This window comes from Coniophora puteana, assembly GCF_000271625.1.
Source record: "Coniophora puteana RWD-64-598 SS2 unplaced genomic scaffold CONPUscaffold_4, whole genome shotgun sequence".
Taxonomy (NCBI): Eukaryota; Fungi; Basidiomycota; class Agaricomycetes; order Boletales; family Coniophoraceae; genus Coniophora; species Coniophora puteana.
Window position 1 is genome coordinate 41,869 of NW_006913056.1, and position 13,447 is coordinate 55,315.

The 13,447-nt window shown below is 54.8% G+C and overlaps 3 protein-coding genes across 3 annotated transcripts; 1 reads left to right on the plus strand and 2 right to left on the minus strand.

Moving 5' to 3' along the window:
• Positions 1-4,506: 4,506 nt before the first annotated feature.
• On the minus strand, positions 4,507-4,783 carry CONPUDRAFT_28963 (uncharacterized protein; the record flags this gene model as incomplete). Its single annotated transcript, XM_007768088.1, has 2 exons — positions 4,507-4,599; positions 4,643-4,783. Coding segments are annotated over 2 exons (234 nt in total), but the record flags the coding sequence as incomplete, so codon positions are not given.
• Positions 4,784-8,908: 4,125 nt separating this feature from the next.
• Positions 8,909-11,481, plus strand: CONPUDRAFT_120650 (uncharacterized protein). The gene is made up of 3 exons (XM_007768403.1): positions 8,909-9,150; positions 9,213-10,548; positions 10,610-11,481. The coding sequence occupies exon 2, from the start codon at positions 9,229-9,231 to the stop codon at positions 10,030-10,032; it is 804 nt and encodes a 267-aa protein (XP_007766593.1). The 5' UTR covers positions 8,909-9,150; positions 9,213-9,228; the 3' UTR covers positions 10,033-10,548; positions 10,610-11,481.
• Positions 11,482-12,280: 799 nt separating this feature from the next.
• Positions 12,281-13,437, minus strand: CONPUDRAFT_163701 (uncharacterized protein; the record flags this gene model as incomplete). Its single annotated transcript, XM_007768404.1, has 4 exons — positions 12,281-12,587; positions 12,944-13,040; positions 13,112-13,338; positions 13,395-13,437. 4 exons carry the CDS (start codon positions 13,435-13,437, stop codon positions 12,346-12,348), a joined length of 609 nt encoding a protein of 202 aa, XP_007766594.1. The 3' UTR covers positions 12,281-12,345.
• Positions 13,438-13,447: the final 10 nt, after the last annotated feature.

Consider the following 13,447-nt stretch of genomic DNA (forward strand, 5'->3'; position numbering starts at 1 on the left):
CGCCCTCGCCCCGCAAGCTCGGGTCGAAGCTGTCACTGCTGAACCTGTTCAAAAAATCGAATATCGACGGGTCGAGCTCAAGCATCGCCTCCTCTGCGCCTCCCGCCCACGCGCCCACGCATACACCCTTTAGCGAGTACAACGTGATCCCCATTGGACCCACGTCGTCGCATTCACCGGCTTTGAGCACGAACAGCTCACTCCCCATGTCGTCCCCGCCCAGGCAGGGGCAGATGGCGTTATCATCCTCGCCACGTGATAATCCGATGGTCGAGTATCAGCGGCATCGGATGGGCAGCAGTGCTAGTGCTAGCGGTAACGGGAGCGGGAGCATTATCGCGAGGGGTGCACATCCCCGCTCGACGTCTGAGTCGCACGACTACAGCCAGCAAAGCACCAGCCAACGACCAAGCCAGGATCAGTTCCGGACGCGCTCGGGGAGCACCCCCGATGAGAGTGGCGGCGGCGCCGGTAGTGCACATGCGAGGCCCGGGATTTTGCGAGCGCATCAGCGCTCGTCGTCGTCCGGGCTGTCGCAGCCACAATCGCAGTCGCAGTTACACCCATATACCCACTCGCCGCCGCCGCCGCCATCGCAACTTAGCAAGGCGTCGTCGTCGCGCAATATCCGGTTCGATGCGTCGTCGTCTTCGTCGTCCCTTGCTGGACGTGCACAGAGTCCAGGTGCCGCGAGGCAGCTCAGCGGCACGGGGTCGGGTTCGAACGCTAACCCGGCACTGGCCCCTGCTCAGGAGAGCAGGCTGAGAACGGTTAGTCTGTCGGCGCAGGCTCAGACGCCTCCGCCGGCTGCTGCCGCTACGCTCGGCCGCAAGACGAGTTTGCCCAATGGGGCTGAAGAAAACGGGCAGCCAGAGAGGAGGCGAGGAAGGGAACAGGTACTGGTGCGGCAGAGTGAGGTTCTGGAAGATGAAGATGACGAAGATGAGATGCTGCGCACAGCACGGCCTCAGGCGACCCCGCCTATTATCGTCGATGTCGCCGAGGACGAAGGCGAACTTGACGGTGAAGACGACGAAGACGAAGAGGAATACGGCGTCCCGATCGACCAGTCGCGCTCGTTCCTCCCGCAGATATCCTCGCAGCCCTCGCGCGATCGCGCGACGTCACCTGCGCTGTCCTCGTCCCCCTCTACGCCTTCCTCCCACTCTGCTGCCGCCGACGCCCCGCCTGCGACGCTATGCAGCGGAGCGTTCCCGTTCAGCATCAACGTCCCGCCTCCCTCCGAAGCCGACGACCTGGGTGCACCCGTCGCCGGCGACCCGACCACGCTCAGCCCCGAATCGGGGCTTGTGACCGGACGGCTGCGGGGCGAAAGCACGAGCAGCACGAGCACGGACAACAGCCACGATCATCGCCATCGGCACCCGCGCTCGGCGTCGAGCGCGACGACAACGTCGACGGGGCTCGCTACGCCGAACACGCCGCATTATATGGAGCTGATGCCGAGTCCGCGCGGGCCGGCGTGTGCGAAGGGCTTGCCGCCGGTGACGATGGCGGGGGCGGGGGCGGAGACGGACAGTCCGCGGGCGGAGTTTGATGAGCTCCCGCTGACGCCTGCGTCCGCCGGGACGGGTGGAAGGGAGGGGGGGCTGGCGCTGCGGAGGGGCGCGAGCGCGCCGATGGACATTGATCTGAGCAAGATCTCGACGCATGCGCAGGCGGAGGCGCTCGTGCGGCGCACGCAGGCGAGTATTCTCAATATGGGTATGGAGGATGGTGGCGATGATGCGCTGATGGCGCGGACGCCGCTGAGTGCGAAGTTGCTCGCGCTCGGGGAGAGTATGGCGCTCGAGAGGAAGTTTAAGGAGGAGGAGGAGAAAAGGGCGGCGTTTGAGACGCTCACGGGCAGGGAGAAGGTTAGGCGGGGGAGTCACGGAGACGAGAGGATGCAGGGGGCGCGGAGGATGCGGAAGGAGTCGGCGAGGTCGGATATTAGAGGTGGGATTTCGGGTTCTACAGCTGCGAAAGATTCTGGGGCTGATGGCGCTTTTACGGCAGAGAAAGCCTCGTACGATGCGCTGGGCATCCGACGGCCCTCGTACCGCCACAAAGGACGTGCAGCGTCGCACGACGATGTGTTCACGTCCGACAGCGAGCCGGACCAGCAGTACCTGCAAAACACGCACAGGCATCCGCAGGGCCAGCCGCACCCGCGCTCGTTCTCGCATCTGCATCCTCACCAGAACACGCATACCCCAGCCTCTCGTTCTCCGTCACAGAGCCAGCCGTACTCGCACCACCGGACGTATTCCCATTCGCACGGCACGCGGCCCACCCACATCCGAGCAGCGATCACACCAGAGCCAGGCCAGGACTGTCCCGACCTGCTCGATGCTTCCGCACCTCTGCACGCCCTCGGCGTCCCGCTCTCGCGGTGCTCGACCGCGCCGTCGCAGGCGACACTCGACAGCGCGGGCTTGGGCGCCGGTGCGGCGGGGCCAGCAGCAGCAGCAGCAGCGCGCAGGGGCAATCAGCAGCAGATCCGGCACATGATGAGCGCGAACAAGCTCACGCGGATGGGCTTTGGCGCGGACAGTCTCGCTGGGCTGTCTGCGTCTGCGTCGCTGTCTTCTTCTGGGGGCGCGCTGGGTGGCCTCGGTGGGGGCGCGAGTGTGGTTGGGGGGTCGGGCTCGTTGTCGGCGGCGGCGGCGGCGGCGAAAGGGAAGTTGGGGGGAGGGGAGGGGAGGCGGTTTAGGCCGATACGGTCGATTATGCAGAGTCTGCAGGGGCGGTCGTAGGCGCGAGGAGCCGTTGTTGGCTTGCTGGTTTTGTTTTGTTTTGTTTTCTTCTTGCATTCGTTCTTCTTGAGCTGTCGCAACCTTGCACTTATATAAGTTTAAGCATCGCACAACACATGCACATGCACATCGCGGACGTTTATAGGCTCTCTTTTTTACAGTATGTATTGCTGGGTTTTCCACCTCCTGCATTTCCACCATCCACCATCCACCATCCGCCGTCCCTCTTTGTCGTTCGTTTAACTCATCTTCACCTGTATCGTTTGTAGCCATGTTTAGCACGCGTGCTTTGTATCCAGGCGTCTCTTGTATCTATTATATTTTTATTCGCGGTCTCTGATGCACGCTGGAGTAGGGAGGGTTGACCGAGCCTTGAAAGTTTGAGGAAGGCACGATGCAGTAGTTTAGGGCCGGCATGGCCGGCATTGGCAGTACATAGCGTGAAGTCGTGCGCGCTCGCAGCCACTCATCGACTCATCCCTGCTATACGAGTACTCTCGTGGTCTTCTCCGGGACTGACCGTCCCAGCGCGCACCCGTCTTTCAGCTGGGCGTTTACGAGGTTATGGGGATGGATGGTTGAAGTCGGACATAACCGCAGGGTTCATACTAGCACCTACTTAGTTCTGGAATTGCGCTACGCTTCAAGCTTAAAATGCAACGTGGAGACGGGATGAAGAAGTCCGCAAGAAGGCCTGTATTCTGGTGGCGATTCAGCTCAAGAAGCCGTGCTATGATATCGCTTGAAGATGCTGTGTTCGGCAACGTAATGCTGCACCACTCAGGCATCTCAGGGTCTCGCCTTTGGCTACTTTTCAACTTGCTTTACGTTGGCCACTGGACTGTGATAACTTCAACAATGCTCGTTGTCTGGCTGAGATGGCCGCGTTAATGGATGGCGGATTGGGTCGGACTGGTATACCGCAGAGTGGAGGCAGGTTAGCAATCGACGTTTCATGCCGGGCGCACTGACATGATTTTCTCATCATCCCGGTAACTTTCTCTGCTGCTGTGTAGCGCACTTTGTGCGATTGTTCGGCACCTTATCATCGTTGTGCTAGGGTATATGAGAACTTACGCTCCCAACATCGTCTTAACCACTTCTTTCGACCTTCAGCAGACAATTTCAAGGTAGCATAGTAATGCCCAACGAATTCGACCGCGACATTGGACAGAATCCTGGCACAGAAAACACATCATACCTTCCCTCTGATTCTAACAGGTCGTATGATTCTCCTCACCCATCCTCTGGCTCTAGCTCTAGTTCCCATCGCCTATCACAGCGATTGACCATCTCCTTTCTCATCTTCGCCGCTTTTGTGGGTCTTGCCTGCATCGTGACTTGTATATGCCTGTACATTACACTCCACCATACCTATAGCTTTCGCATCGTCACTCTAGGAACTTCCGCTGGCGCCAGCTTCTGGTCGGAGTTTCTGACTCTCGCGGGTTCAACGAAAGCGTCGGAGTGTTTACCCTCCAGCGTCCAGAAGTTGTGAAAAAAGCTGGCGATATCGAGCGAGCGAGCGTTACGAGAGCTCGCGATCACTATTGGCGGAAGAAGCAAACGTACGAAACACGGCTCATTCTGCCGCACGTTCGCCTCTGTCGCCGACGCGCTCTCGTTGATAGACGCGGGTGTTACACAAGTGCTACCTGTCAATATCAGTCACTGCACGACCTCCCTGCCGTCTCCGGGGACAAGGACGACGCACCGATATCCGACGCAGGCCCCACAGCAGCCAGTCCTCCCGCTCCTTCGCGCCCTTGGACGCCCACAGCGGCAGCGTCACAGACAGCGGCTTCACTCTTTCCGTCATGATGTATATCCCCGAGTCGGCCTCTGATAGACAACGGCTTCACTCGCTCTACCATGATATATACCCCCGAGTCGGCCTCGATGGTGTCCATGAACTTGAGCACGTCGGAGTGACATGTGGTGCGTAGCTCGCGCAGCGTGTTGCATGCAAGTAGGATCGTGTTCGCTGAATCCGTGAAGTCCTGCTCGAAGACTAACATAGGTGAGCGCTTGAGCCATCATGCATCATACTAGAGCGTTTGCAGTTTGTATTTTTGCGGAAATGGGGCTCGAGGAGAAACATGGACGATTCCACAAGTGTAGGACGCGCCCGTTGTGTCGCGTCATACAACGTCCAAAGTGTCCCATATCACACGAGCCACTGACCGAGCGAGAAGGGAGGTTACGGGTTACGTCGGGACTTCTGAGCGACCGGTGATACTGCAACGGATCCGAGGTTTCGAAGGTAATACATTGCTGCAGACTTGAAAGAGGAAAGGAGAGCGACAGAGATTCGGGTCGGACGTGGACGTGGACGTGGACGTGGACGACGGTGTCATTATACCGCCGAGCATTGCACCAACCCTAATCCTACCATAAATGACAGCAAAGCCCCTATGCGCTGAGCTCTGAATACACTATCTGCAATAGACTTTGCCGGCAGTCTTATCAATCACTGTGACAGCTAGCAGACTCTCAGCCCTTTGGGTTACCTGCATTGTGTCGTGGAAGGGTCGTAGGGGCAGAGCTTGGGCAGAGCAGGTGCAGTATCTGAATCACATTACACTGAAATGCACAGGATACGCTCTTGGCTATGTAGCTATCACTGTTCCCTCGGTCACCAGCTGTGTGCTCGAGATTCAAAAAGGCACAAGCCTCATCGTACACAGAGCTCCTTACATCCACACACTCTTCAGAACTCATTACACCTCCTCGTCATGCGTAACCGTTTTGACGCCGAAACAAATCACAACACTGATAACAGGTTGCCACTGGATGGTACTACCAGTTACGAGGAACCCTCCCCCCCATGTCCTCATGGCAGCTCCGGCCACCTAGCTCGCCGTTTTGCTTTTGTCGCCCTCGCTTTCTCTGCGGTTTTCGGTATGACCTGCATAGTAACTGGCGCGTGTCTGATCATCGCATATCGGTCCACGTTCAAATACGGCGCCGTCACCTTAAAGCCCGGGGATGCGAATGCAGATTTCAAGTCTCGAAATGCCACCTCAGAGATATTCCACTTGGTACTCAGCGGCTTAGTTACTCTATCTACAGAGGGACTCGGCTATGTTCACGGCACCGCCCTACGCTCAGCTTTAATCGCTGAGCACAGACTTCACAACAACACAAACGGGCGGCTACTTGCATCGACACAGGAACGGCGGTGGACAGGACCCAACGGCATCTTATGCAACACCGTCATGGCAATTCTCTTGATGGTATCATTTACGTCAACATTTGCTATTCTCATACCAACTTTTTATTACGACATCACCGTTCATGACACGGATGGGAATAATGTCGGTACCCACGCCGTCTTTAAGTTGAGCGTATATCTTGCACCACTCTTTGTTTTGGGCACTTGCATTCTACTCCAAGCATCCATCGCGTGTTATTCCCTACGCTCAACCCCAATCCCGACTTGGGACACGACAGCTCTAGGCGCCACATCAACATCACTGATATCTTCTAATGTTCACCGACATGCTGAGCGCTCCATGTGCGACGTTTCAGACGTTGGCAGTTTTTCAAATCCCAAAAACCCTTCTCTCACTCATCTCTCTGCATGGCAGGCGTGCCGTCATGCCCACACCTCAATTATATCCATATGGCTTCTCATTTGTTTCTATGGATGGATGACATCCGGACGGACTATCACAGGAGGTATGGAGTACTGGTATCAAAACCAGTGGCTTTTTTGGTCGTTGTTTTTCCCCATCACCGCCCTCCAACAAGGACCGTTGGCAATGATACTGCACCAAGCTGGAACTGTCACAAACACCCTAGAAGACGAGAGAAGTTGGAGGAACATGGGACGACCCGAGGGGGCTCGTCTAGATTTAAACCCTATCCAATCATCCCTTACATGTCAGTACAACATGATGTTGCTTGCGGCAAAGCCTTTTCTTCGTGAGTTCCCTTGCGTTGTATCAGAATTTCACGGCTTGCTGACGCAAATAAAGACTGGATGCTGGGCCGCAGTGGCGGATGGACTTTCAGATTGGAATCTCAAATACACAGTCCCCTTATATTGAACAGCTTCTACTTTCATAAAACCTCAGCTGAGTTTCAGTTTGGGTGGAGCTCAACCCACGTAAGTTGACATTCTAGATCATCTTTATTGTGAATATGCTTAACTAAATCATCGTTCACTGCATCAGCTTAGACAATTCACGCTAGTTTTGGCCACACTCACAGCTATCCTCACAGTCATGGCCATGTGGCGCCCGCATGGGCCACAGCCAGTCACGTACGGGCACATACAAACATTGGCCAACCTTATTGACGACTGGCCTGAGAAAGGTGACAGGCGGATATATTGGGGGCACAAAGGACTTGTCGATCATCAGGATGGAAAGGGAAAGAGTGCAGACTTAGACTACGGACAGAAACTATATCATGCCGGAACGAGTAGCAAGCCACTACCATCAATCATCACGCATGCTGTCTACAAGTAAGTTGCAGTATCCACTGGTCGTCGTCCAACTCACGCATTAATACGTCAGGTAACAAAATGGTCACCAAGGTATGTGTTAAAAGAGATCCGGGCTAGAAAGAAGTCCAAACGAGTTTTTGCTGGAATTGTTATTGTTGTCGTCAAATACCAGATCAGGGTGCGCAGCGTTTAGACTAGTTCCAAGTCTATTTTAGGAAGGGCAATGCCATTCGCTGTGACAATATGTACGACCTTTCCGCTGGCCAAAAGTGATATTTTCTGTTATTTGATCACGGAAATAGGGCTCCATATAGGTCTCATAGCATTATCAGAACGCAAGTACCTGTCTACTCATTAACAGTGTCTGTGTGACATCCTTTGTCCGACAGTTGTTCTCGTGATTAGAACATGGACTATATGGGAGCGAAAACGGGTCGTTGGCATCATCCTTGTTTCCCTGTCCTTGGTATGTAGCACAGTGGTACTTTACACTGCCGCAAGATTCACCAAAACGATGGAAAGTAAGTCACTCCATCGCTCTTTGGTGGCGATTTTTTTCATACCCCTACCGCTCATTAAGGCGTCGACAATGAGAGCATCGGCTACCACACGTCTGGTTGCCTCGTAATTACCCAAGGCCATTGGCTTAAGCTTACCTGGTCCATGCTGTTGTGTGTTGATACAGGTGTGTGCCGAATCCCAGCGTATCAGGTGTTCGTAGTTCATGGGAACCGGCCGCAAACTGATCAGCTTGTCTTACTCTTCTTCTTCTGAAGTCATATTCAACTTGTAAGTCTGCCGTATTTTCTCAGGCAATAATCAACGTGGTTATCAACCTTGTTCTTTTGTTGAGATAACACCATACGGGCTTTACCAAAACTGTTCAGAACTCTTGTCACTGATGGTAATGCCAAAGTCTTTGATAATCAACTTTTCTGGCTCACATCTTTAACTTTTTAGGGTCGCTTTACTTTGGTTCTTTATGCGGTATGAATAGTGCTGGCATACTACAAAGCGCTTACATTGACGACAGTGATGAAGGTCTGGTTTTGGCTCTTGTGGCATTCCCACAGCCGGTGAGTATCATTTAGGCTCCTGGAAGAAGAACGTCAATTAATATCCGAATTGATCGATAGAATATCAATGTCGACTCAACGCTTATAATGAGCATACCCGTCGCTATGCTGCACTCGATATTTGTACCGCGTCTCATTCTGCACTTAAGACGCATGGCAGACCCAAGTCTTGTGGAAGACGAACTAACGCTCAAGCGCGTGCTATCGATATTTCGAAGGAGGTGAAACTGTCATCTGATCGGCAGTCTGATGAGTCGCCTGTAGCATCCCTGTAGCGGACGTCGCCTCTCTTTATTCCAAACCATAAGTAGATAATCAACTAGCAAAATCCGGATTCGTTAGATAACGTATAGAAGATGGATTTGGATGGGAATTGGCATAGCTGACGTCAAGTCAGGCTGCATAGTTGACAGGGAGGACGACGGCGCAAGGTATCAGCGCTCTCAGACCTCATCATTGGTCTGGAATTACTGGTTGGGCGGGCACCTGCTGACCGAGCACCTCGGAAAGATGTGCAACTTGTTTTACGAAAGGAAGGAGGCAAGAGCTCAGTTCTAGTGAGGCCCGACGGCGGTCGCCTTGACATTGATGCTGCCAAGACGTGTAGGAGTAGCGTGGGAATCGTTCCAGCTGAACCTTGACCGCGGCGCAGCTCGCGCAGCTCGACGTTGGCTGTCACTTTTGTCAGCATCCCTCGACAGCAGGCCAACGTTTTGATCTGCATGTTGACGTGCTGACGCATCTCCCGGTCGGCCAAGGGCTATCGCGCCGCGCCGCTCTGTCGACGCATACCGAGTCTAAGGATAATAAGGGGAGGTCTCGAGCGGGGCATAGACGAAGATACCTCCCGCTTTACTTACCAGTGAGTAACGTATGTCTTGGCTCGCTATCATGGCTTCCTAACATCATTCGTCCTTCGTCAAGGTACCAGCAAGACTTCATGTCACCTTCTCTGAGCGTTATCCTCTGGGGAGTCCCGAAGCCTACGGACGGTCCCAGCCCCTCTGGTTTCTGCCAAAAGCTCGAAGCCTACCTCCGCTGGGCCTCCGTCTCCTACACCCACGGCTCCGAACCCAATCCCGGCAAGGCACCCAAAGGCAAAGTTCCCTTTGCTGATGTCACCCTCGACGGCAAAACCGAGCGCCTCTCCGACTCGACCTTCATTATCCGACACCTCATCGCTAAGGGCTCCGCCGCCGACCCCGACGTGGACGCAGGCCTCACAGCCGTGCGGCGTGCCGATTCGCGGGCATGGCAAGCCTGGCTCGAGGAGCTCATCTATCCTGCGGTCGTCACTGAGCGGTGGGTCGTTGATGCCAACTGGGCTACTACCAAGCAAGAGGTCTTTGGCTCGATGTCGTGGCCCCTGCGCGTCTTCTTGCCCTGGATGCTCCGGCGGCGCATTACGGGGCTCATGTGGGCGCAAGGCGTGGGACGGCACTCGCAGGCGGAGCGTGAGGTGATTGTCGCCGAGTTCGTCGACGCGCTCGAGGCAAAGCTCAGCGCGAGCAGCGGGCCGTACTTCCATGGCGAGAAGATGTCAATGTTCGATATCACCGCTGCGAGCTTCATCGCAAATAGTCTCGGGACGAAGGGCAACCCATATTTCGCAGGGCTGGTTCTCAAGAGTCCTACACTCGTGTCGTTCGCAAGGAGGGTCAACGGAGAGCTGTTCCCGGAGTACAAAAATGTTCTAAACCTTCTCGATGACGCACAGGGCGAGTTGCAGAAGAAGGCTGTATAGAGCCTCGGGTTCAAGTGGAAGCAGGACGAGTGGTGGAGTAATATTGTAAACATGTCAGTCTTCCTGATGTATCCTGCTATTAACACCCCCTTTCATATCTCCGTTCTTTCCTCATGCACGTTGATCGATGACACACTCAGACCATCTGTCACCAATTTCGGTCTGAATAAAGGACCTCCCGTATTTGCCCGTATCATGGACGATGCCGTATTGACGCGCGTCCACTTGGCCATCATCACCGTGCTATACGCGTCGGAACAACTTGGGAAAATTGCAGCGCCGCAGCTTGCGTGGCAAATCACGACCTCCTTGAGTTTGTCGTATCACCTTGTCTCTTGCTGCGTGGCCTCTTGAGAAATGAGCGTTTAGTGAGAAGACTAACTAATTCCCTGGCCGATCACATAGCGCTGAGTTCTTCCGAAGGCGCGTATTACAGTGGCTATAAAGGAATTGTGATGAGGAAAATGGCTTGACAACGTCATTAATCACCCCACTGTGTCTCAGGTCAAGGTACGGGTAGGTGTCTTTTCCCTTCTTGTTTTTGTGACATTCTTATGCTCACTACCAGTCGTGCAAGCCATAACCCAGCATGACATCGCCTCATGTGACCGTTCGTCTTTGGCCCGGGCCTATTCGGTTTCTGCCAAAAGCTGGAAGCTTTCCTACGGTTCTCCTCGGTGTCCTACGAGCACGGCACCCTTTTCAATACTAGCAAATTGCCCAAGGGCAAGATTCCCTATGTCGACGTCACCCTCGACGGCAACACAACATCTCCGACTCGACGTTCATCATCCGCCACCTCATCGACATATGCGGCGTCGCAGACCCCGAGACACATCTCACCACCGTGCAGCGTGCGGACTCGAGGACGTGGTAGGCCTGGCTGGAAGAGCTCATCTACCCGTCCATCGTCACCGAGCGCTTAATTCCTGACGAGAACTACGCCATCACTATAGCTGAGACCTTTGGCTCTCTTCCGTTGCCGATGCGCACCATCCTCGCCTGGTTCATCCGCCGGCGCGTCAAGGCGGAGCGAAACGGGATCGTCGCCGAGTTCGTCCGCTCGAGGCGAGGCTGAGTGCGAGCGGCGGTCCGTTCTTCCACGGGGAAACGATGTCGATGTTCGATATCACAGCTGCGAGCTTCATCGCGAACAGTCTCGGAACGACGGGGAACCCCTACTTCGCAGGGCTGGTGCTCAAGAGCTCGGCACTTGTGTCACATGCGCGCAGGATCAACGGCGAGCTGTTCCCGGAGTTCGAAGGCGTGTTGAACATTCTTGACGATGCGCAGAGCGAATTGCAGAAGAAGGCTGTGTGGTCGGCGAAGGAAGCGGGCGGGATGATGTCAACCTTCGTACTCTCGTGCTCAAATTTTCTCCGCAATCTTGAGTAGCTGAGGATCCTGAAACCCTCATATGCCTTGCACTATAGGATACGATCATGTTGCACATAATCTACCAGGTCTCCTCTCATTTATCCTATTTATTTGCTCTAGGTTGACAGTGCAGTCCCATGTCGACGCGTGCTCGAATTCAACCTTTTTATGCCTTTACATTAGAGAAGCTGTTCTGTCGGATAAGATTGCCCCATACTCGAATTTCGTGCACTTTATCGATAGAGATTTGCATCCGGTCGAGGCTAGTAAAGTTCAGTCGTACACGAACAACGTCATCATCCCAAACGGTTCTTTCGGATCGGTCCGATATACCCGAAGACAGGCCGAAGACGCCATTTTGTGGATCGGGCAACGCCGGTTGATAACGTTCCTAACGCTCGTTTACAGTATCTATGAATATCGCCAGTGTTCCCTAGTGTGAGCCCCTCCGTTTACTACCAGATCTCGTCGACGACAACGTCCATTGCTCTTGCTGACCTCTGACGGTAATGGCACCCAAAGTGATACTCGTTGGTGTAGGGTAAGCACGCCGATCTGCCATCCGAGCACATTTCGGGCAATGAGCTTACGTCCAAATCATGGCCTAACATGTAGAGGCGCGACATGCTCTGGGAAAACTACTTTGGCGAAGCATCTCAAGCGTATCCTACCGAATAGTGTCATCGTGCACCAGGACGTGAGCCATGTTCTACTGGGTTCCATCGCAATGGTCTGACCCATGAATAGGACTTTGCTCCAGTGAGCCCTCCTTCGCGTGTCGCTCTTGCATTCCTCCTAATGGCGTGCAGCCTGAAGAACTGGTGCCTATTCATCCCGTTCACAACGTTCAAGACTGGGATGCAGCACCCTCGTTCAACTGCCGGAGAGGCACATATGGAATTTCGCAATACAAATTCGATACATCAACAACAGGAATCATATGTTTGATCCCTGCAACTTCTTCTGCAGCACCTCGCAACACACACCCACCACATCCGTCATGCTCATCTTTTCGTTCTCGAACAGCACAAGGTCCTGCACCTTGCCCGTCGGCCGACCCGTCTCCAGGTTCCCATCTTCGAACACGTCCCGGTGCGCATCCTCGTACGCAGGCCACACGATCTGCTCCCAGTACCCGGGCGGGTCCCGCCATAACGTCCCCTCTGGGTCGGATTGCACTCCAGGCGGGTAGCCGTGGTTATCGCGTCGGGCCGGTCACCGGGTGGACATGCGCACACGCACGCGCACGCCGAGGATTCACCATCGCGCCCGAGCCGTCCGAGCCGTGCACGGAGCAGCCAGCCCAGGATACATGCATATGCGTTTATGCCCGATCGCACAGTACGTCCAGAGACGTGCGGCAGACGCCAGTAACGTGTCGAGAGATGGACGATGCGGATTTAAGGGGGCACACCCGCGTTTGCAAGGGGGAGGCGCGCGGAGAAAGAGAAGCCAAGGGCAAGTAAGGGGAGGGAGAGCGTCAGTCCGAAGACTCCGATCGCAGCTACGTGCAGTAAACGCCGCACGTACTTACCTGCAGTATGATAGCCGTGTCGCTCGTGTCGCCGCTGCTTCAGCACGTCGTGAGAGACCCGCAGGAAGATGCGCACGTCGAGGTTGGAGATCACTTCCTGCAGGCGTTTTGGTCCCCGTGAGTCGCACGTTCGCTTGAAAGGCTAACAACATATAGATAGAGGCTCACCTTATCCCAGTAAAGCAAGAAACCGTCGATCAGACCCCATACCACATCTTCGTTTCCGGGCTTGCTGCTGAGCTCTTGGAAGATATTTTGCCACTTCACAAATGCTTCATTCTCGATGGGTATATCTTTCTGCTCGTTGAGGTGATCGTGGCTGTAGTGGTCTGAGGGTATGGCGCCATCACGCTTTACGTCCTTGAGGAACTTGCGCATCCGTGGCCAGTCGATCGCTCCGCGGGGAAGTGAGCGGGACGGAAATCAGATGGAAAGACGGCCGGCCGGTGACTTCCACTTTGAGGGGCCAAAATCCGGGGAAGATGATACCCCATGCTTACATCA